Below are 25,293 nucleotides of genomic sequence, written 5' to 3'. Positions count from 1 at the left end.
AGAGACACAGAGAAAGGCCAAAGGATAGAATTTAATGGCACCCGTAGACACTGTGGAAAATGAAGTGTTTTTGTATGTCCTGATAAACTGAAGTTTTGATGTTACAAAATGTCCAAAATGCAATTTGGCTTTCATTTGAATTGCTTCCTGCAAAGTTAATTGTTTGCTCCCAATCCATAATTGATGATAGCTTTTCCCCTGTTGCAGTTAGACCAAGGAATCTTGGCAGTCTAGTGCTATAGAAGCCAGACACATGCAGGTAATAACACCCCAAGAAGAGCTGAAATATTAGCCTTCGGAGACACAGGCTGTGCACATTTCTCTGGCTTACAAAAGAGACATCAGTTACACCTTAGAGCCTGTATTGTAGACTTAGTTTCATAAAAGTTGTATAATAATTTTGGAAAGTACAGATGACATGTCAGAAGAAATACCAGAGGAAAAGCTCTGGGGAGCCTGATTAATCAGTTTCACAGTAGGTATAAGGAATGAGGGGGTTCTCGTAGCTAAAGTACTGATTTGCATGTCTAACTAATTTTCTTCTGCCATTTCTTCTCCATTCCCATGACATCCAGTACAGAGTGACCATGCAGTGTTGACTGATCGAACAGCAACCACCACATACATGTCCTGCCCCACCACAAAAGGAAGGAAGGAATAAAAGAAAGAAAGAAAGAAACAAACAAACAAACAAACAAAACTAAGCAAGACAAAACAAATACCCATGTCAGTGGTTCAAAGATTAAGATTGTGGCTTTATGTAAAGTTCTTTCCCTTTGTAGACTTGCTGCATAATTATTCAGGTATGATGGTTACAGTTTTTAAAAAGGAAGGGAAATTGTGGTATGTGGTATGTAAATATTTTTAAATGTTGTCTCTCTGTTTTGATCAGTTTTTGTTTTATTCAATTTGTCTTTATTAAATTTTATCAAAGCAAAACTTGTTCTTCCCATTTCTCTGTTTTGATTACAGGACTACTGAATGGAGAGCTTTCTGATTTCTCCAAGGGAATTGTTTTGTAGAAAAGGCCATGCTAGATTTCCCTTGCCACTGCCTCTTTCTGCTTGGAAGGTAACCTTTACCAAGAGCTATAGCCTCTTAATCTTTTAGTGGAAATTGCTCTTGTGAAAACGAGCCCTGATAGTATCTTGGCTCACTAATTCATGCCATGTGGCTCAAAATTAAAGCATTAAAATTTCATAGATATAATACCATTTATAAATCATGTCATAAAAACATTCATTTTCTTATAGACCTTGAAAACTGGGCATGTATTCTTCCTCCAGCTGTTGCTTAAAGTTCATTACAGCACACCAGTATTTGTCAAAAACAAAGCCCTGGTAAAGTGGGGAGATATTTAGGAGCAACACCCTCAGAGCATCAAGGCACTGTCCTCCCAGCATTGTGCACATGTTGCTCCCATTAGTGGTCATGGAAACTGCAAGCCCACCTCTGTGTAATCAGAGATTCCCGGCAGAATTGTATTAATGGAGCAAGTGGTTCTGGGAGGGTAGCTTTATCATTCTTTATGTCCTTATTCTGTTCACTTGGAGAAAGAGACTATTTACCATTTTCCCTAAATTCATCTCCTATAAAATTTCAATATGTTTAGTGGATGAAGGCAACAGACTAATAAGTAGACGGTCAACATTTGCCACATTTCAAAAAATGACAATGACAAACGATTCTTTTTGCCATTTATCCTTAGGCAGCAGATGGGGACTTGATAATTGTTTAAGCAGCAGAAATAACTTGCCCTAATTTACTATCTAGTTTTTTGTTTGTTTGTCTTTGATTATGCCTGAATAAAAACCTTTTGTCCATTTGAAGTGGTGGAAATTAGAATATCCATTTTGAGGTGTTTCTGGGATGTTCATGCCACATATTTGGCTTGCAGATGCTAACGGATATCTAATCACATTTGCCAACCATAAAATCCCTATTGGTAAAACACTTTCATCTGCAATAATCTGCCACTTTCTTGAAACATGCTAATTTTCTTAAATAATGTAGAGGCCTATAAGGACTTCTATTTTATGTAAACAACTAGATGTAGTAAACAATCAGTTGCAAGAGGTCATTATATCATAATCTGGACTTTGTTACTTTTCAGAAGTTTGGGGTTTTTGTTTGTTGGCTTGTGTTGTCTTGTTTTAATTTCATCGGGCTAGCATTTCATAGTAGAGTATTAAGATGGATTCTTTGACCTTTGATATGAAAAGTAGCTGAACCATCTTTTTATTGCTTGATTTGTTGGATTGGAGAATATTTTATCTATTCAGTATTAAAGATTAGCCCTAGGAAACTGGGAGCTGCTCTAAAATATGGAATTTCTAAGTCAAGTGCATTTTCTCCAGGCTAAAATAAACCTAGACACAGATATTTGATAGTGTAGAATTCCCTTAATCTTCTAGGCACAGCATCTGTATGCTCATTCACATGGACTCGTTTTACATACACTACCTACCCATGCCACCAGGATCATTTATTTGGTATGTAAAATCTGATACGTGTTTTTGTGCTAATTGAAATATTGGTTTGTTTGTTGTCAGCCTCAGATGCCTTCTCCAACAAGGCTAAAAACAATTTCAAGCAGAATATAAATAAGACGCATCTGAGGATATACCTATGCATACACAAATTTGTGTGTGGGTGGACATACATATATTCTACACAAATGCACTGAGGGAGAGAGCAAGAGTGAGTTTCTATTTTCATTCTATCGTGCTTACATATATTCATATGATTTCACGTTGGGTATAGCTTTGGATCTGAGAAAACCGGACTATTATATGTCTGGTAACTTCACTGGAAAATCTGAAAGAATCTAAATTAGCCAGTCCTGCTGATCTTTTGGATACATGAATTCATATGTCCACTAATTTGTTTTCTTTTTGCTTTTGATTGTGGAGAGGGGAGAAATCCAAACATACACAAATATAAACAGAATAATATAAAAGAAACCTCTATGCATCGATTACCAGCTCCAGAAAATACCAACTCATTGGTCTCTGCAGCCCCATCTTCATCATCAGTCACATCTTCCCAACCCTTCTCCCACCTGTTTTTTTTGAGGCAAATCCAATAGCATATTATTTCATTTCAAAATATTTTATTATGTACTTTCCTAAGATAAAAACATAGTTTTTATATATGAGTAGAATACCAATCCCACACTAAAAAAATTCACCATAAGTCTTAATGTCATCAGATCTCCAGTCAATGCAATTATCTAATGCATCATACATTTTTTAAGAAATCATAATTCAAATAAAATACATACATTGCTTGTCCATAGATTGATTTATCTTGAGACTTTTTAAAACATATGGTACTCCTCTCCTTTTCTTTTTTTCTTCTTGCAGTTCATTTGTCAAACTGCAAGGGAAAAAATGATTGTTTGTCCTGTAGCTTCTCACAGTCTAGTTTTTGCTGATTGCATCCCCATGATATAGCTTAATATGTTCTTTGGTCTCTTATTTACTGTACTTAGTAGTTAGATCTAGAAGTTTTATTATATTAGATTTTTGTGGGGTTTTCTTTGATAAGACATTTACATATGTGGTCTTTTCTACTTAATAAAAAGCACACTATATGCTTTATCTCTTTTTGAAGTGCTAGCCATTAATGTTCAATGCCTAAATCCATTAGTTTATTAGAGATTACAAAATACTGGTATTCTTATTTTCTCATACCTTCATCATTTATTAGATGTGATATTTTTATAATAAAAATTTCCTCCTTTTTATTCTTTGGTGACCAGTAGTACAACTAGTGTAGCCAAGGGAGGATAAACTCTTGATTCTTTTATTTACAGTTTTCAAAATTATCATTAGTTCCCTACAGTATCCCTCGGTACTCAATAATTTTTTACTATCATGAAGAACACATGGATTTAAAATTTGTTGAAGTATTTCAATCTATTGCATTTACATCATCCCTGTTGATGCTCAAATTGTCCCATCTTTGGCCTGTAAGAGGCTCTTACAGGTTGTTCTACATTCTTTTGACAGATTCACGTCCACTCTTCACTCTGTAGGGGATATGGAATCCCAGGGATTTTGGAAATTGCTGCTACCCTCTCCCTTTCACTAGGCCTACGCTTTCTGTTTCTTGCTCTTTCCGGATGTTCTGTCACATGACTTTAACTTGGAGATAGCTCCTGAAGGAGCCAGTGTTTATATGTAAATTATTGAGAAACACAAAAGTGCCAGAACACATTAGTTTTCAACAACCTGTTTTATTCTTCTCACATTTTTATGTTATCTTAGGGAACCAGATTCACCTGGTGTTTGGAATTCTAACTTTTTGGTAGCCCCTTAGCCCCAGGTAGCAAATTGCTGTACTCTTTTTGTGTCTTCATCACTGCGTGGCTTGTGGTAGTCACTTGAATACTTGTTGAATGTATCAGTGACTGAAAGAACAAATAAACAAATAAGCTCATGATCTCTCTTTAATTTAAGGCATAAATCTATTTTAGATATGGTGCCATGAAACAGAACAATCTTAGCTGATAAGAGAGAGTTGATATTGCATATGCAGGGTGAGAGTACATTTCTGAGTCATTTGGGAGAGGGGCTTCAATAGGAAACTGTCCCTTGAATGGAAAAGCATTCCCTGTACAGTCTTTCAGACACTAATTTTGACAAGCACCAAAGCAAGACACATGCTTTGGAGTGTTATGGGATTTTATGCCAAGAGGTTGAAATAATTTAATGGATCTGGAGGGGGTGGAGGTAGCATAGAATTATGGTTGCTTTATCCATTTTTTTTCTGATCTGTTTAGGTGATTTATCTATTCTGATTTCCCTGAATTGTTTAGTGCTGAGACTTCATGGAAATAGGTGTTCTAAAAACCACTAAATATTGTTTTTTAATTACCTCACGGCCTCAAAGGAACAAGTAATCCTCATCTTCTTTTTATTGGCACTAAAATTCTCTATAACCACCAGCTCCCATAAAGATCATTCTTTTTAAAGCCTTGTTTTTTTACTAAGGAATGTTGATTTTCTAGATACATCACTGCAGGATGGAGTCAGGCAAAGAATAATTATTGTCATTCAAGTCAGGGTTTCATAATCTATCTGGGTGCTAAGAGCCACCCCAATTGGGAAGAGTGCATGTGTTATAATAAAATTATCTATTCACCAGGCAAGGAAAGCAATAACTTTGTAACATGTCATATGTCTGTGTTCACATATATACACAGCTGGGGAGCAATGGTAAACAGTTTCCTAAACACTCACTAAATTCATGCTTATCAAGTGTCTTATTCCTTAAACCAATAGTCTACACAGACATTTTTACTGTACTCACTCCAAAGTAAATAATTTTTGAGCATTTAACCTCAGCAAATTAGGTTGAACCATATGAAATTGACAATTTGTGGGTCAAAAATACTTGAACATTGGCAATTTCATATTTTTCAACCTTCCAATTTTATTTATTAGTTACAAATATGTACATATGTACCATCATCATTAATTAATATAACAAGCACAATAACTCTGGGTAAGGATCAATAATATATTGGGTGTAAATCTGCATTTCCAGTAGTCTCTTGGGTAATTTCTAAATCATTGAGTTGGTTCTGATGAGATCAAATCATCACGGTTTTTACTCTGATACTGTGGCTAGCTAGAAACTTGCCCTAGGAGATGTGTCAGCTCTGACAGTTTCTTCTTGTGTCTATGTGCTTGCCTTGTTACTATTTTTAGTCAATCTATGTTTTCTTTGCAGAAATCTTTTTACGCCACTTGTCCATTTTGAGAGGGCTGATTGATAAGTTGAAACTAAATAATATAATACATATATAAACCAGTTTGACTAGACCATTTAATTCAGAATATGTTGCACAGTACTCAAAGAGAAGATTTCACATGTTGACTCTGACGTGCAGATGAATGATGGTGCCGTAGACAATTAGGATATTAGATTTTAGTAGAACTTAATTTATTTCTAATTTTTCCAGTGACACAATGGATATAAATGAAAGTTCAAACCTAGTTTGAGTTGTGCCTCCCACAAGCAGTCTTTCCATGTGGCTTGGATTTATAACAACTTGGTGGCTGGGTTCTGAGACAGAGCATCTGAAAAGCAAGCATTCCAAGAAATCAGGCGGACATCGGATAGACTTTCATGACCCAGCCTTGGAAATCACATAGTGTCACTTCCTCATCCTTAATTAATTAAAGCAATTACAATCCCATGTAGATTTAAGAGGAGGGTACATAGATATCTCTATAGAAGGAATGTCAAAGAGTTTGTGGCCACTGTTTATAAACCACCACACTACTCAATGCATAAATCCCTTAACAAATGGTCATCCACATTTACTACCTCTACTGACAAGGAGTTCGTTATCACAGAATGTAAACTATTCCTTTTTTGGGACAGTATTAAGTATTAAAAATATTTTCTCAAGCGGAACAAAAATATGCTTTCTTATTACCCAGTTTTTATTCTCCCTTCTGCTCTCTGGAACACAGCAAGTCAGCTTTCCTTTTTGCTTGGAAGTAGTTTTCAAGTGAATTGTCTTTTCTTTTGGATGTTCACACTCCTAGTTGCTTTGACTCTTTCCTGTTTCTCTCATCATGTGGTTATCTTCTAAGCAGACAATACTTTATTTCTATTTCTCTTAAAGTACTACTAAATTTGAACCCATGTACCATTTAATACTGCCCCTGCAGACTGGGTTGTTAAAATACTATTTGCATATGTAATAGTTTCTCAAAAGAATTATCTATAGAACAATTTATTAGTGCAAACTGTTAATATATAATTTTTCAGATACTCAGAGTGCCAGCATACTCTGAGCCAATGAGAGCTGATTTGGGAGACTATACCGGATGCTGTCAGGCAGCAAACGTTTGTGCCCCATATGGCAAATGTTCTCAGCCAGTGAATACTCTACGGTACCATACTCAGTTGAAAGTCTTCAGCAATGTTTGTTATGTACCCCTCAGGAGCCTTTCTTTCTGCCATATATTTTTGTGTTCTAGTGAACTGTTTGAAACCATAATGGCCGACAAAATGTATGCAAGTGATAGTGCTGGGACTGAGGCAAAGAAACCCAGGAAGAATATTCCACTGGGTATTGACATGCAGGGCTTCCAGCAGCTTGAGAAGCCTTTGATGAAAAGGTCAAAGTAACAGATGGTAAAGATCAGCAGGAAATTAGGGATTGGTATAAGTCCTTTTGACATTCTGAAGGGCATTATAAAACATCCCTGTAGGATTGCCCAACAGTTGTTTGAAAAATTCCTAGAAGAAACTAAGGTTGAAATATGTCATGACTTCTAGTGATTTAACAAAAATGAAAGAGTGCCTGCCTCTGTATAATGATTTAACAAAAATGAAAGAGTGCCTGCTGCTGTATAATGCCAGGAACTCATCTTTACAGGAACTATGTGCTTAGGACGCTGTGTGATGCAGATATACTAGCTACTCTTTCTTTTTCAGAAATGAGTGTCCCACACCACAATCATATTTCCATATTCTAGGTAAATTTTGATCAGAGAAGACTGAAGTAGAATTAATTTTCCTACAATATGACATTTTTCATCAACTACTTAAGGTGGCTGTAGCTTTTTAAACAGCTACATAACAATGTTGACCCATCTTAAGCTTCTTCAACAAAGATCTCCATATTTTTTTCAGGTAAAAGTCTACAAAGCCCAATTCTGTTCCTCACCACCACTCTAATATGTAATCTGATCATGGTGGTAATGAGGACCATGACTAATGTTTATTGGGCACTTGCTTAGCTCCAGGCACAATTAAGTGCTTTTCACTATTTCAGGAAATCCTCACCACAAACCTATGAGGTAGTTGCTTTTATTATCCCTATCTTTTGCATGGGGAGTATTATAGAAGTTGGGTAACTTGCCCAAGGTCTTATAGTTAGTAAATGGTGGAGCTGGGATCAGTGGAGCAGTTGGGATGATGTCAGATGTTGAACATGTCATTTATAATGTCAAATATCTATCCCAGGTTGGATTGTATTTGTAAACTACATGACAGCAGGATTTGATCTGAAACAGTGCTTGCTTGGTTCAGAATAAACGCTGAATGAATGAATATGTTGTAAGCCTGTTGATCCATGAATTCACTAATAAGCATCTGTGATGCAAAGCCCAATTCCTCCTGCTGCAAATCATGTCTGTCAATCTTAATGTGTACAGAAAATGTTTTTTAAAGCCATGATTTCATAATTGTAGGGTTCCAGGAAAACATCCTCTTGGGAGAGTCAGCAGCATTAAGGCATAGCGATATTTTTGTTCAGGACGCATTAGGTATCTCTGATTTTCCAATATCTTAAATGCTAGTAGCAGCTTCAGATATGAAATTACTTAGTAAGCAATTCTAATAGGAGAAACAAGATCTAAAAGAGAAACATATAAGGAATCCTACTTCTGGCTCTCAATGGAAACTGGCATGAGTCATGCTAGCTCTAAAGAAATATGGTATCCACCACTGAAATCATGCAACAAAAGAAACTTAGCTGAAATGGTTGAATTGAGCTTTCTCAAAGGCCAATTGACCTATTTTGTCCGATGGTATGTGGAAAGAAATGATATACGCTACTTCCCAGCAGAAAATTTCAGAGGCCTTATGTAATATATTGCCACATGGGGCTTTTTCTCTGTCACGAGGCCAGCAATATCCCAAATATGAGTGTTAGCCTGGGTCCCAGAGTGAAGAAGACATCTACCCAGCCCATTATGATAAAGCAGTACTAGCAAGAAATAAGCTAAGTCCTTGAGGACTTGGGATTGTTACCACAGCATGTGTAACCTAAGCTGACTAAAAAATTATAAATATGCTTGGCCGGACACAGTGGCTCACGCCTGTATTCCCAGCAATTTTGGAGGCCGAGGCAGGCGGATCACCTGAGGTCAGGAGTTGGAGACCATCCTGGCCAACATGGTGAAACCCCATCTCTACTAAGAATACAAAAAATTAGCCGGGCATGGTAGCACGCACCTGTCATCCCAGCTATTTGGGGGGCTGAGACAGGAGAATCTCTTGAACTTGGGCAGTGGAGGTTGCAGTGAGCTAAGATCATGCCACTGCACTCCAGTCTGGGTGACAGAGTGAGACTCCTTCTCAAAAAAGAAAAAAAAAACTATGAACATTCTTAAGGAAATCAGGGCTGAGGGTGGAGAAACATGTTAGGCATAAGAGGAAGAACAACACCTTGCAGTCCCAGGCGCTTCCAGAGAGGCGAGAGCCTAAGTGCAGACACCACCTCCAAGGCATAGTTGGACACACTGGGTGGAAGGGCAAACACAGAGTAGATGCACAGTTCATGCTGGAACCAGATCCACAGTTGAGGGCCCAGGAATAATATGAAAGAAAACAGTATCTTCATGTGGCAGAAAGTGAATAACATTTATTTTAGCATTCATTTCATCTAATCTTATTGCTCTTCCCTATCATAACCAACCCATTCCATAAGCCCTTCCTTAGAAATACATAGCTCTCTACCATCTGTCAGTACCTTAAAATCAATCAAATACCCAGTGGATTTTTATTTTACTTATTTATTGCTTAAAAGAATAGCTTTAGATTATGCATCTCAAAGTCTGTGGCATTGAGAAGTCACTGGCCTGGAATACCCTGCCACCTGCAAAAATCAACTAACCTATCTCACTTCAATCCATTTCAAATATTTAGTTTCTAATTAGATTTCATTTGTGAAAAGGGTTCTACAACCAAAAATGCTTAAAATCACTGCTTCTGACGAGGCCACGGGCTCATTTCAACTACTTTGAAATGATTATCATCAAATTCTGTGGACTCTGTTTTGGTCTGTCCTAATCTCAACCCTTCTTTTCAGAGCATGTGGCAGAAGCAGCTTCACTACAGAGATAAATATTCATGTGCATTGCATTTTGCTCACAGGCACTGTATAAACTATATTTAGAACTCTGAATGTTGAGATGTACTGTGTCAACATTGAAATTTAATTACTGTGATGGACTTTAAATCCATGTACCTTCTTGCACTGCAGAGTGAATATTACCTCTTGTGTTTCTTCATTCTCCTTTACATTCCTATAGAAGAGGATTGCAATCTGTTTAACCAGAACACCCACCTGCCCTTCTCCTCCCAGTGAATGAAATGAACTCTCAGTTTTACGACTGTTTTATCTTTGTATTGTGAAAAAGAAATATTGTCTTGCTAAACTCTTTGGACGCTTCCCAATATGCACTATCTCTCTGCTACTCCTATTATTACTCATTCTGGTAATAAATGATAATGTTCATTGCTAGGATTTGTAAAGCACTGTCAAGTTAGCCCATTATTTTAAACTCAGGTTAAAGTAAGGATTTTAGATTTATGTAAGCCTGGTGCAGTTTCATTAAGAACCAAAGGCATTTTAATTTTTCTCCCTCTACCCAAGGGACTTTACACTTCTTAATGTGACATTAATCAGTGTTTTAATATTTCTTCAAAATGTATCTATTCTCTGCATGCTATTTACCGTCTTTGTCAAAGTCAGTGAACATGAATAAAAAGTAACTACATGATATAGAAACTACGGTCTTCTTGGCCCTTGTGTAATAGCCAAGTGGATGCTGTTAAAAGTGAATCTATCCATGGTGCCTTTCCTATTTCTGTACAGGATTTTGATTTCATTTTAAATGAATGTCATAAACCCCAGGTCTGAAAACTAATAGAATTTTTGCATTTACCTACTGATCCATAACCTTTAAGTTAGACTGTGTGTCCATTTGCAGTCAGTTCGTTGGATGATGCAATGCTTTAACACTGAATGAAAAGATTTCTGCTATATTCCAGACACCAGATATGAAGGCCAGTTTGGGTGGATTATTCTTAGAATGACTTTATATTGGTCCTGATGGGTAGTACAGAATAAGCTGTAGGAGCTAGCTACAGTCCCTTAAATGAGAGGAGACAAGGAAAAAGACGCGTTTGATTACATGACACCGACTCACTTTGGGAGATGGAAGGCTAATTAGGAGTCCAGGGATTGGCAGAACATATTGTCTGAGTCCTGGTCAGTACACAGTGAGTGTGTACACTGTTGCTGACTGGCTGGTCCCCATGGAGACATTACTGCTCGATCAGTTCTCCTCAGCGCCTGTGTGTCCAGAGCTGTGACTGTGGCTTTGAGATGCCTGGCTAACGGGCAAAGTTCTCTAGATGCTGAGAGTCCGGCGAACATGTGGAGGAGGCTGCATTCTGCTGCCCGTCCTGGCCCTGGGCAGTGTGATGCAGCATATGCTTGCACACAACGAATCAGGTCCAAATCCCACTTCTAGGCTTACTTGTTGAGTGACCTTGGGAAAATTATTTAATCTCTAAATTGGTCTCTTCATCTGTAACCTGATGTTGGTGTGAGGATTAAACATGATAATCCAGGAAAAGCATCCCGTCAAGTTCTGGGCACATAACGGCTCTTGATAAATGGAATTTAAAAGGACAGCCTGTCCCTCAGGCAGTTCAAATCTGGTCTAATGACTTCCAAAGGATCAAGAGACGTGGCATGTGGGTGGAAAAGCCTGAAGGCTGGGATTTGTGAGTGGGACGCTCAGGTTACCAACAGGTGTAGACAGGTCCTGCTACTGGCTGTGGCAGCACCAGTTCTCCATAAACATCCATCGGTTAGGATCCACCAGGCCTTGAGGAGAGTAAAGAGGGCACTAGGGGACCTATCCCTGGGAGACCTGGCATAAACCCAAAGGAGAGGAAGGTGGGAAACAGGGGTGATGAACATACAGAGCACATGTTTCTTCTTTTCCATTTTTACCGGCAGCCAGTCTGCTCCTGACCAGACCAGATCTCAGCCTAGATCCCATTCCTCTTTTTACTGCATATTCCCCTAAAGACATCCTAAAAGAGAATGATAGACCCAGTGAATGCTTAGTAGCCACAGGTAGTTTTTTGTTTGTTTGTTTGTTTAAATAGGGCCTGTCCAAAGAAATATAACTTAAAAAAAATAAAGCATTCTACCTAGTTTTTTTTTTAATGTAGCCATATCCAAATAAAGTGTATGATCCCTTCCCCACCTATCTCCTCCCTTTCATGTTTTCTTGGTTTCTGCTTTTCTACCACAGAAAAACTCCAGTGTCTTTGTGCTACATAGAACACAAGGGATGGGTCAATCAAAGTTGCTCAGAAATATAAGCTAAGGAAACGAAGAAGTGAATTGAACTTCAAAACTAATAGCATAAAAGTAATGCACTTGATATTTGCCATGGACAGGATACTGTAAGTCAGTGCGTGTGCTAATTGGCCATTTGCCTGTGTATCCTTAAATCCATTTCCCTCCCTTCCTCTACTTTGCTGTCAATCACAGGAAACACCATTTGGAGGCTCCCTTGACAACCAGCTTCTAGTAGTTTTGACAATCACGGGTACTAGCAGAAAACTGTAGGATGAGGAAAGGGGAGAAGTCACCGTATTTCTCCCTCTGCCTTGGGGAGGCATTTCCAGCAGGAAGAAGCTGTGTCTTCTGTGGCTCCACTCCCACTAGACATCCCTTTCCTTCATGGTCCCAGCTTCTGCCAGGCAGCCACTAGGCTCCACTTGTTCCAGCCTGAGTAACTGGTTTCTGGAAATACCACATCCTAGAAGCAGTGGCTTCCTGTTCTTATATATCTTTGAATTGCCTCCTCTGTCCCTGATTAGCTTTTCAGGTCATTTATCATCTATGTAACCAATTCCAAGTATTAAATTTTCTCTGTTTAAAGCACTTAGAGTAGTTTCTATTTCCTGTGTAGATCCTGACTGATACACTGGTGATTTGAATCTATTCTGCTCAATGAATTAGTAGAATGGGAAAGTTAATGTATTTAAACAGCTATGTCTCTATGCAGCTCTGAATAAAAACAAAAATGCATAAATAATGTACTAAGACATTTCATCACAGCAAAACACTGCTTTGGTTTCTGATATTTCATGCCATTTGCAAATATCTCCTTATTTGTTATTCTGGGGAGTTTTCATTAGGGCTAAACTATTTCACATGACAAGTACTTTTACAGCAGTTTGCAAAAATCATGCACTTTCCCAGGTTAAAAAGAATAACCCTGAACTAAATTTTACCCTTACCTTGTGCTTCCTGACATAAGTCTCATTTCTAACCAACAGATCTTCCCAGCGCCCTGGTGTAAAGGAATCTACCTGGCCCACAGGACAAATGTGCCCTGACCAGCTTTCCACGATCCCCTTCTGAGCTGAAAAAAATTGTATTAAGTGGTTAAAGAATAAAACTTGGTAATTCTTATAAGAATTCAGACAATGAATGGCTTATAAAATGGGCCGTTAAAATAATTCATGTCTGAAATTCAGCATTAATATGATGCAACATGTCAGGTGGGGGAACTGACTCCTCAGAGCTCTACTCCTAACTGCTTGGCTGCTTGAGTAACATTAAGAGAATCCATCTGAAAGAAAGGGAATAGAAATACTGACTTGTTCTAAGGGTAGCTTAAATAAGCTTTGCAAATAGCAAGATCCCACTACAAGCAGATGAACTGGGCATTCAGATACCTAATGAGTTAGAAAGCAATTCTTCCTTGATACCCAGCACCCCTTCATGCATCTAGTTTTTGTCCATACCAAACTTGGGAAGTAGGGAGCAACAATCATCCTTACATTCTCCCTGAGAGGTGGGAGGAGGGCTCCAGTTCTGCTCTTGTAATCCATTTTTTATTCAGCGTCACCTTCTCTTTCAATGGGCTAAGTATCCTACAAACTGGGGATCCATCTTAATTAATTCTGGCCAGGTTCAATGGCATTTAAGAGCAGGATTGGCAAGTGGCCTTGGAAAATGTGCTCAGTATAGCCAAGTTGTACCCTTGAGGACCTCTATACTTAAGATGTACCTGTGTTTCTGCTCCCCATCAACTGGGATCCATAGATCTCTCTTTGTAATCAAGACCCCTGCTTTACTGAGGTTCTGAGCAGCTGCTCAACGTGACCACATTTCATCTGCCATTACTTTTTAGTGTCTTTTAATATGAAGGAATGCATTCATTCTGTAAGAAAAATAGGATTAGGATTTTAGGAAGGCTCTCAAATAATGCAACAATAAATTCTTCAATACCCAGTTGTCAGATGTTTCAGTAAATTGCAAATATCAGATTACTTTTTTAAATTATTTCAAACACACACTGGGAATTAAACAAGAACCATATATTAGAAAAGGAAATAAGCTTACCTTTTCTATTGTAAGACTCCAAGCACCCACATGGATCTTCATGGTGGAGATTTTAACAACACTGCTAATACTGACTTACTTCCAATCAGAGCTGAGAGATCAAACAAAGACAAACTCTCTATGGATGTACTCATTTTTTTAAACCCATATTTAAAATTAATAATTTTCTTAGGCATTCAATGTGAATAATAAAGCTGAACTCATTTATTTAAAGTTGGAAAGTTTTAAAATCGCTCTAAATTAGTTCTCTGTGATACAGGAAACCAGCATGCAGAAAGCCAGTAACTGTCTCACTGTTTCATCCCTAACTGTGGGATCTTGGGCAAGTTACTTAATTGTACTTGTGTCCATTTTCTCTGGAAAGTGCATATGATAACAGGGCTCACCTTGGTTGGTTATTATGAATATTAAAGTAGATGATTCATTTGATTATTATTCAATAAATATACATTGAGAGTCTCCTGTGTAACATACATGGAGCTTGCCCTGTTGAACTTATGGTTTGGAAAAAGAAATAGAAATTAATCAAAGAATAATATAAATAAGTGTAATTATAGCTAGATAAAAGCTACTAAAGGAAGATATTTGATGCTCTAAGAATACATGACAGGAGACTGCACTTAATCTGTGATGATAAAGGTTAGGAAAGGTTCCCTAAATAAATACAAATGAGATATGAAAGATTGGTAAGAGTTAACCAGGCTGTGTGCGTATGTGTGTGTGTGTGTGTGTGTGTGTGTGCGTATGTGTGTGTAGGGGCTGGAGTGGACATTTCAGGCAAAGGGAATAGCTGGCATATATACCCAGGTTTCCTCTGGAAATTCACCACCCTGAGGCAACCACTGTTAACCTCCCTTCCAGTTATGTTTATCTTTTATTTTCAGCTAAAGAAATTTTATTTTGATTCAAAAGTCTGGGGAATTACTTTGACATTAGGTGTGTGTGTGGTGGAGGGTCCTCTGATGATGTGCCTGTATTTTTTCCAGAGAGCCCAGGGCAAGTGTGTATGATGCGGATTTATCCTGGACATACATCATGGGCACATATTATCATTCATTCAGAAAATATTTATATATTTATCAGGCACCTGCTTCATGCCTTGCATTACCCTGAACACTGAGGATAAAGATGAATAAGACACAGGCTCTGTCTAGGACTTTAACCCTCAGTTGAGTGAGGGAAAGAGATAAGGAGACACATATTTGTATTGTGCCACATCAGAGTTGTGTATGTGAGGTAATAAATTCTTGTAGCATGGAAAATGGCCTGGCTGCCTCTACCTGGGAGGGCCATGAAGACTACACAGAGGAGGTCATATGTGAGCAGAATTTAAAGGAAGCCTAAGAAGGACGTTCCAGAAGAACATGTACTAGGGCACCTCATCTATGTCCCTAGGACCTAGAAGAAGAGTGCCTGGCATGTCATACCTCAATAATAAATATCTATCTAATTTACAATTGGCATGGAAAGAAGTTCTGTGAGTTATTCTGAGTGGATCAAACATAGCATGCAAGTAAAGGGTCAACCTGCAGAGAAGTGGCCAGAAATGTAAAGAGAGATAAAATTGTGAAGATGTTCTTATGTAAGGTGAAGAATCCCAGATTTGATTCCCTAGTTTAAATGATGGAAAGCAACTGAAGCCTTTTAATCAAGGAGAATGACACAATCAGCTTTGCTTTATAGAAAACTCACTGTGTCAGCAGTTTAGGGGATGGAAAAGTGGGAGAAAAGACTTAAGCCAGAGAGATCGTCAAGAAGAGATTATACTTGTCCAGAACAGAGATGATGAGGTTTGGAGTGAAGGAAGATGGAAAGAATGCATTTCAGAAACATTTTGAAGTAAAATCCATCAAGAATACATGGGATTAAGGAAGAACAAAGAGACGGGGTGATGAAGAAATGTTTCTGGCCTACATGACTGCTGACACCATTCATTGAGATGGGAATACAGAAATGAGAAAAGGGTTGAGAAAATGCAAGATCACTTTGGGGCATGGTATGGATAAGGTGCATGGGTGTATGCATGAGGGAAATGTCCTGATGGAGAGACCACTGGGCATCTTATACAGATTTGGGAATCATAAAATTGCTTCCCAGGAGAAAACAGAGAAGAGAAGGCACCCAGAAAGCATTTGGAGCCCCTGACCCTGGCTCTATAACCGCCCACTCCTCTTCACCTCAGACTTCCTGGTCACTCCTTCCTACTCACTGAGGGCCCTGTGGACTGGCTCACATTTCCCCACTGCCCAAATTCCTGCTCTTGCTCAGCCATTCTCCCTTGACAAATTAGCTATCATATCAGGTATTGACCTTTTCAGGACAAGAAAACCAGAATAAATGCCAAGAGACATCTTGCCTTCTCTAGCATAGCATTTGGGGACACAGAGGAGAGGATGTGTGCCTTACATAACTTGGAATGGTGGGGAGTGAAAAATCTTACAGAGAAGCCAAAGACTATTTTATACAAATCCACTTTTAAAAGGGGAATTCTTTTCCACATACAAAGAACCAAAAATACTCATTTTGTCCTCCTTTTTTTTTGTTTAATGTATATGCACTCAAAGTTGCTAAGAATTAATACTGAAAACATGATTTTTTCTAAAAAACTCCTTGAGAAGGCACTTAAAGCCTCCATTTGTTATCCAAATGTAACATGAGGACAAGAACAGAAGAATTATTTCATAAAGAAAATAATCAATGAATCATTTATCAGTTTTCCTACCCTTTGTATAACAAATTGTAATTAGTATGATGTCTTTGTTGGCAAGTGCTTATCAGACAAAATGCAGTATAGAAGCAAAGGAAGATTCTGTAAAGAACTGTGTTGTTTTGAAGACCTAATTGTGATGTTATCTCTGGAATTTTCTGTGATTACATTGTTAATTTTTAATCTGGTATCCTTAATAGCAACAAGGTTATTAGCACCTACCTAGAGTTCTGAATGCCCACATTAGATAACACAATCTTGGCATGGTGAACATTTGGAAATAAACATTTGCCTAAGATAGAAAAGAGATTCAGAAAGCTCTGATGGCCTTGGACAGGGCATAATTTTGAGAAATTGAATGTGGCAGAATAAAAAGAGGTTTTATCAAGCATCTTTCTAAAGTGGTTTCATAAATTTTCTCTTTGGTAAAGAATGTACCACACCCGATCAAGAGTGTTAGAATTGCCTCTCAGACACTTTATCTGAGATTCTTTATTCTACTTTCCCCAAAGTTTGTTTTCACTCCAATAATTAATTTTTGAGTGCCTACTCCTTGTGATACTTGTTGGAAAAACAAAGATAAATGGGACCCAGTCTCTGCTTTCAAAGCACTCAAACTGGCGTCTAGTGGGAACACAGGCCTGTAAACAAATGGTTTCAGTATGATGTAAGAAGCATACTGATGTGGCGATCATAGGAACAGGGATGGCAGAGGAGGGAGACCTACTCATTTGAAATAAGCCACCTACTCATTAATGGAATCTCTGAGGATTACTAAGATTCCCACAGAGCCCATCACAAGTAGCATGAGAAAGACCCCAGGGTGGAAGGGGTCCCTCGTGCTGCCCCTTCTCCCCTTATTTAGTCAGCATGGAGCCCCTGGACTGGCTTTGAACATGGCTCTGAACAGGGCTTAGGGGATAACTTTCAGTGACTGCTGAAATCCAGTCATATGACTATGTGATTTTAGTCATGGCTCGTGGAAATAAGTATGCTTTTTTTAGGAGTATAAACATAAAAAATACTAACAAAAAATGAAGCTATTTCTACATATCCAGAACTATTTTTTTTAGAGAGATAGCAGTCTCATCAGTCAATATTACAAATATGACATTCCTTTATTTCCATCTGCAAAATTGTTCATGAATAAACAGAAAAGAAGAATACACCTCATCTACCCAACCCTTTAAAGGTTATAGCCTGCTCTTAGAAACATGTTTGTCCCGTATCTCAATACCTATATTGACTTTCAATACCTTCTAAAGAACCAAAGGTCTCTAATACCCTCTTGTTCCTCTGTTTTCAGAGGATGTGTGTTACCAAATTTAACTGTGTAATAAGTTATTCTTAATTACATTCGGATATTTTCTCCTCCTAAAGGAAAACTAAATAACAATAGATAAATAGATGGATGGATGGATGGATGCATAGATTAGCTAGCTAGCTAGCTAGGTGATAGAATAGATAGATGTAGATAGATAAATACATAGACAATAGATAAAGCTGCTCCTTTGGGCTCTTTAACCTCTTTGATCATCTTTCAATAAACTATGTTACCACTTAATTAGCCTGAATGAGTACCTATTGCAATGCTGATTCTTGATTTTATTTATGTGACCACTCAACAGATATGTCTAGATATATAAGAGAATATAATACACCATTCCTCATCTGTCTACAGCCTTTCCAAGGAGGTAATTGATCATAGTATAGATAGTGTTGCACTGTATCCCACATCCTGTTTTCCCTATTATTAGCATTTTACATTAATATTTTTCATTTGTCACATTGATACATTACATTATTATTAACCAAAGTTCAAACTTTATTGAAATTGTCTTAGTTTTTCAAAAAAAGGAGAGCTGTTTTGCCAGGTATGTCCTGCAGACCCTGGCCGAGCAATGGATGAAAGGGGTACTCAGACACAGGTATACAGTGTAAGAGCAGCTAGGGGACTGCTGAAGAGTGAACAGTCTCGATAAGCTGGGGCTCCTTGCTTTTATTTAGTACAGACATAATGCCAAAAGCCTGAAGCCAACACAATCTGTGGGTAATTAACATTATTGTTCCTCCTTTCAGGGAGCAGTCTTGTGCTGGCATGATCAAAGGTCAGTTCCTGGTTAACATAAGTAAACAAGCCTGTTTATGCTAAATTCCCCTACACTTGCTTGTACCTACTCCTTGCCCTCTGCCTCAGGGTAAGAGAACAGCTGCCCTCAGCTTATTCTCCCCCAAAGCTATGCAGAGCCTTCTGACCTTTCAGAAGGTTTGCACCCTTTCCCTGTAATTTCTCCCACCACTCTGACTGATCTCCTGCAATGTTTAACTGGTGTTATATTCTAAGCTTAATCCATTGCACACTTAAAATGTTCAGAAAACACTCAGGATAGTGGACAAGAATCATTTCAAGTCCCTGAAACCTCAAAGTCTTTAGCATATACTAACCTTCAGGTCTACATACTGATGTGTAATTTTCAATGCACTGTCAATAACTATCAATAACATCATACACACACACACACACACACACACACGGCCATTTTGGATTTGATTTTTACATTGCAGTTACATATATAAAAGTGAAGTTATAGATTTTAAACATTTGCATATTTCTTAAACTTTCTTTTTAAGGATATATAGATTTGATCTCTCTTTTACCCTCCCCACCAAATAATGGCCCACTTGACTTAGGGCAATGGGGGTGTCCTGTAGTTGTTTATTATGAAAAAGTTGTTCTCAGGCCTGGAGACATGATTAGAACCAGCTGGGGAAATTGCTTTTGAGTAGCAGTGACTGAGTTTTACTCAGGGGATGCAGCTTTAATTGATCTGTGCAGTCCCCTCATCCCATCTTTTTATAAGCTCCCCAGGTGACTGTAATGCGCGGCCAAGGCTGGGAACCACTGCATTGGAAAATGCAGAATTTATCTCTTTAATTCAGACAAACATATGAAATGTGGACCTTGTGTATTAACATGAAGCCTGGAAGACTGCTAGAAAACTCTTCCAGGACCTCCTGCTTTAGCTTTGTTTCCCCTTTGCACTCAAGCAGAATTAATTACTTCCTACCTAATAACGTAGTCATGCCTCTTTTATTTTACTTATCATGTAGAATTATAATTATTTTTTCAGTGCCTGTCTCTCCAGTTAGACAGTTGGTTTCCGAGGCCGAGATCATGTCTTGTTTATGTGAAATAGCCTCAGCTTTTAACACAATTCTGGCACATAGTAGTTGCTCAATAGGTATCCTAGAAAGGGAAGGTGAGCATAAATCAGAAAAAAGATATAAAGTGTAGTTTAGTATTAACTGAAAATAATTTCTTCTTGGATAAGCACTCACTTCTAACTACAGGAAATGTAGACAAATTTGTATTTTCTTGTATTCTGATCTTCATCAAAAATAATGGCAGCTATCAATTTTTTTATTTAAAGAATTTAACCCAGCATCTCATTTCAGGAAATAAAGCAACATATATTGAGGTAGGGATTGCTAACAAGTGAATGGCTAGTTCTGTTAAGCCATAATTGAAATAATATCAGCCTGGGACTTTTCTCTACATTTCCTATGTCAGAACATTTGCAGTAACTGTTGCTATCAATGGATCATACTCTTGACCAGCTGGGATTGTCTGAGTTTCCACACACAAAGAGATGGATGGGATGCTATTAGTTAGTCTCTTTAGACCTGAATTCAATTTTGATTGAACATGTTTATACTTGTGAGCTTATAATTATCCTTGAGTTCATTTTAAGAGATGGTTTTAAAGATTTCTTTTTTCCCTTCTCACTAACTACTGCTGTGTTTTCAGAGAGATTTACTAGCATAAAAGATTTCTGGGGACATTCATAAAAGGGAAGAAAATCCATAGTTTAGTCTGAGTCTAAAAGCATAAACCAGAGGGGATGCCAGGCATCTTTCTACTGAGTAGCTTCCCCGTTGATCAATGTTAGGAAGCTTGCTAATGACACTCTCATCCAGAACTTTTGGAGAGTAGGGAGAAACTAACAAAATAACAGAGAGCCGAGGAATTCCACTTTTACTAATCATTCATTTTGAATAATCTCACTTATTTACTCAGTAAATATATGTTGCTTGCTTACCATATATTTATTTCAGTAAGTATATGTCGCTTGCTGGGTCCTGGTAATGACAGTGGTGAGTTTCCTTCCCTTGTTAGTGGGATCTACAGCCACCTATAACTTAAGATTCTCCCCCACACAGCCCAGACATACACACAACGCTAAGATCTGAATGCCTGTGCCCCCAAAAATTCATAAGTTGAAATCCTAACCCCCAAGGTGATGTGAAAAATGTACCAAACCCTGTCCAGAATTTTGGAATCGCCTCCCAGATACTTTATCTAGAGACTCTTTGTTCTACTTCCCCACAAGTTTTTCATTCCAGTATTTAATCATTGAGTGTTTCTGCTTGTGATACTTGTTGCAAAGTCAATGATAGTCAAAGAAGTTCAAAAATTGGTTACTTTGGACTTAACAAGCAAATGCACTTCTAGGTGGCTTTTGAAAACCAAAAGTACACCTAAGTAGAGGGCTTCTGTTTTTTATAGTGATTATATGAAGAGTAATGGGTGAAAAGCATCAAAGCTGGAATTGGAGCTCTGGGGTCTACAGCGTTTCCAATGAATCATTCCTAATGTGATGCTTTCATCCATGCTCTTGGCTCTGTCTGAGATGTCTCCTCTCCGCCAGGCCCTGATTTCAGTCATCCAGGCCGAGTTTAATTATGTATAACTGTCTTCGTTTATTTGGGGCACTAAAACAAAAATAACAAAAATACTATAGACTGGGTGTCTTAAACACCAAAAGTTTATTACTCACAGTTCTGCAGGCCGGGAATACCAAGATTAGGTTATCTGCAGATTCTCTGGTGAGGACCTGCTTCTTAGTTCACAGACAGCATCTTCTTGCTGTGCCCTTCCATGGTATAAGGGGTAAGAGAGCTCCCTGGGATCTCTTTTAGAAGGGCACTAATCCTATTCATGAGGGCTCCACTCTCACAGCCTAATGACCTCCCAAAGGGCCCAGCTCCAAACACCATCACGACAACATATGAATTTGTGGGAGATATAAACATTCAGCCTATAGCCATAACCAGATGTTTTTGCAACCAAGATGGTGAATTATTCCTGAGCACGTGCCAGTCAGACTCCAGGAGAGCAGGGATCCCATGCACTTATGTACTTCCATCCATCTCACAGCCTCCATCGCTTTCAGAAGCTTGAGCTGCCCCCAGGTACCAAAGCAAGGACTGGAATATAGCTGACAGATAGAAATGTTTTGCAAAATGTTGCTTACAAATTCAGAACTTAAACTGATTTCGATCTCTTGGGAAAGAAATATGAATTCTAATCTGATTTCAATCTCTCTGGAACAAAAAACCTTTTGTATCTATCTTTCTTCAATGATGGGAAAAAGTAAAATACCTTCCAAGCCTCCACTAATCCTTCTACTGATGTCTTCTATATTCGTGATTCAGATGTGCCTTGTAGACAAGCACAGATCTTCACTGCTCACTTCTGCCATAAATGCTTCACAAATTAAAAAAAAAAAATGGTAAGCCTCCGTTAGACAGAAAGAAAATGATTCTTTTCACTGTGTTTAAGAGGACTGATTAGGGCATTTCTTCAGTAGTACCAATGTCTACCATATGCTTCTTCCTAAACTTATATAAAAATAAATTTCTGACAAAAATATGTAAAATCTAAACCTGTCTAACTAATTCTCACTGCATTTCTATGCTTTTCATGGAAAGAGAAAATAACGATGAAACTTGAGTATTGAAATATTTATTTTTCAAAAGTAATCTACTTTATTAATATTATTTGCTTCTTTTTTCATGGTTGTAGGTTCATTGCATTGCTTTTTTCTTACAGACATTTTGATAATTGTTGATTTTCATAAGTTTGATAGAAGAATGCCATTAATACTTCTCATTTATTTTTCATTATCTGTTCACATTAAAATAAATTCTCTCGTAATTTTCTTATGCATACAAATAATTGGAATATTTATGTAAGATTTTGTGTTTTTTTTTTTTAGTTTTAGAGTATGAGGTTATTATAAGGGAACTGTTGTAGATTAAACTTTTTAAATTATACTTTAAGTTCTGGGATACATATGCAGAACGTGCAGGTTTGTTACCTAAGTATACATGCACCCATCCACCCATTATCTAGGTTTTAAGCCCCACATGCATTAGGTATTTGTCCCAATGCTCTCCCTCCCCTTGCCCCCCACCCTCCGACAGGCCCCAGTGTGTGATGTTCCCCCTGTGTCCATGTGTTCTTATTGTTCAACTCCCCCTTATGAGTGAGAACGTGCGGTGTTTGGTTTTCTGTTCCTGTGAGATTAAATATTTCATGATGAAAGGAGCAAAGTGCTGTGTCTACATGTGAAAAATCAAGTTTAATTCAATCTAGATGGATGAAATACCTGGAATATCCAAGTAATTCTAGTAAAATTCGTTGTTTGATTATTTTATTCCTCCCACTACCGTATCTTGTGTGTGTGTGTGTGTGTGTGTGTGTGTGTGTGTGTGTGTGTGTAATGTTGCTCAGAAAATATAGATAAATACTTCCATTCTCCATCACAATTTATTGTTTTGGGTGATGCATATCAATGAAGTTATGATTATTCACACACAATTTTCAGAATATACAATTTTATATCCTATGTGCTGTGTTTGTTCTCTGCAGCTGGGAAACTGACCTGGTGAGAAGAAAAATAGGTAGCCCTTAAAATCTATTTTACAACAAAAGTTATTTTAAGATAGATGTTACGGACTGAATGTTTGTATACCCTTAACATTCTTATATTAAAATCTTGCCTCCCTACTGTGGTAGTATCAGGAAGTGAGGCCTTTGGGAGGTAATTAGAATTGGAAGAGTTCATGAGTGTGGGGTCCTCACGATTGGGATTAGTGCCTCTAGAGTCATGAGAGAGCTTGCTTCCCCTCTCTGCTCTCCACCATGTGAGGATACAATAAGAGTCACAGTCTGTACACAGAAGAGGGCTCTCACCAGGACTCAACCATGTAGGCACCGTCATCTCAGACTTCCAGCCTCCAGAACTGTGGAAAATGAGTTTCTGTTGTTTCTAAGTCACCCAGTTTATGGTATTTTATTATAGCAACCCAAATTGACTAAGAAAGTTAGACTAGTCTGGAAATGGGACCGCCTTCACCTTTCCCAAGTGAAAAGTCAAATTTCAACCCCACCCCTATTATTCACTCCATCCAGCCTTCACTGAGTACTTACATTGTGCTGGGGACTAGGGACACAAGAACTGATAAGATAGCTCCCTGCTCATTGTCCTCTGCTCATTCCCCTCCAGAAAAGTCTAGGATCTGAACGCATGCCAGTCTCCACCTCATCCAGTGTATAAATCTATTCCAACCCTGTGGTTATGTCACTGTGCTGAGAGTGCATTGTGCTATGTCTTGAAGACGTCTGTCTTGTACATTTTAAAACATGTCAAGGTTATTATAAAATAAATGCATCAAAGCAATACTTTTGCCAGCTTTCAACTTATGAATATGGATTGGCTTTAATAACAAGATTAGGACACTACTTCAGAAGCCATTTATCTAATGTATTTTTCCAAATGTTATTTCATCAAAAAATTTCCTGGAAATGAACAAGATATATTGAGGCCAAGATGCCACCTAAAAAATATTCCCTTTTGGTGGGGCATGGTGACTCACGCCTGTAATCCCAACAGTTTGGGAGGCTGAGGTGGGTGGATGGCTTTAGCCCAGAGTTTGAGACTAGCCTGGGCAACATGGTGAGGTAAAACTCCATCTCTACAAAAATAAATAAATAAATACAAAAATTAGCCAGGCATGGTGGTGCTTGCCTGTAGTCCCAGATACTCAGGAGGCTAAGGTGAAAGGATCATTTGACCCGGGAAATGGAGGTTTACAGTGAGCTGAGATCATGCCACTGCACTCCAGTCAGGGCTATAGAGCAAGATTCTGTCAAAAACAAAGAAGGAAGGAAGGAAGGAAGGAAGCAAGAAAGAAAGGAAGGATGGAAGGGAGGAAGGAAGGAAGGAAGGAAGGAAGGAAGGAAGGAAGGAAGGAAGGAAGGAAGGAAGGAAGGAAGGAAAGTATTCTATTTCAGGAAAATAGCAAACTAAAGTTCACTAATTTTTGTTATTTTTGCTCTTTATTTTCTAGTATTTTTTGGAATGTAACTGGATAAGTTAAATGAAATGAGTAATGTAATTTGATGGAAGTATGTAGTTATTTTCAGATGAATAAAGGAATTAGGACTTGGGTCTTGGTTTCCAAAAAGAGAAAATTAAAGGGTAAAACTACATAAATCATTAGCTCCGGAAGTAAAGGAATTTATTTTTCAAAGTTGAAAGAGAGG

At 38.1% G+C, this 25,293-nt stretch overlaps 1 protein-coding gene across 3 annotated transcripts in view; it reads left to right on the top strand.

The window, feature by feature from the left end:
• ST6GALNAC3 (ST6 N-acetylgalactosaminide alpha-2,6-sialyltransferase 3) overlaps positions 1–25,293 on the top strand; it is a 558,688-nt gene that overhangs the window by 500,340 nt on the left and 33,055 nt on the right. The window contains exon 4 of one of the 3 annotated variants that reach the window (XM_008959933.5): positions 576–968. The exons of the other annotated variants lie outside the window; for them this stretch is intronic. Within the exon in view, the coding sequence (XP_008958181.2) occupies positions 576–585 (10 nt within the window). The 3' untranslated portion in view covers positions 586–968. Of the gene's footprint in view, positions 1–575; positions 969–25,293 lie in introns of those variants that run through there. 3 annotated transcript variants of the gene reach the window in all.

This window comes from Pan paniscus, chromosome 1, assembly GCF_029289425.2.
Source record: "Pan paniscus chromosome 1, NHGRI_mPanPan1-v2.0_pri, whole genome shotgun sequence".
NCBI classification, from domain to species: Eukaryota; Metazoa; Chordata; class Mammalia; order Primates; family Hominidae; genus Pan; species Pan paniscus.
The sequence above is the reverse complement of the archived record's forward strand: the minus strand, read 5'-3'. Positions and strand labels throughout refer to the sequence as shown.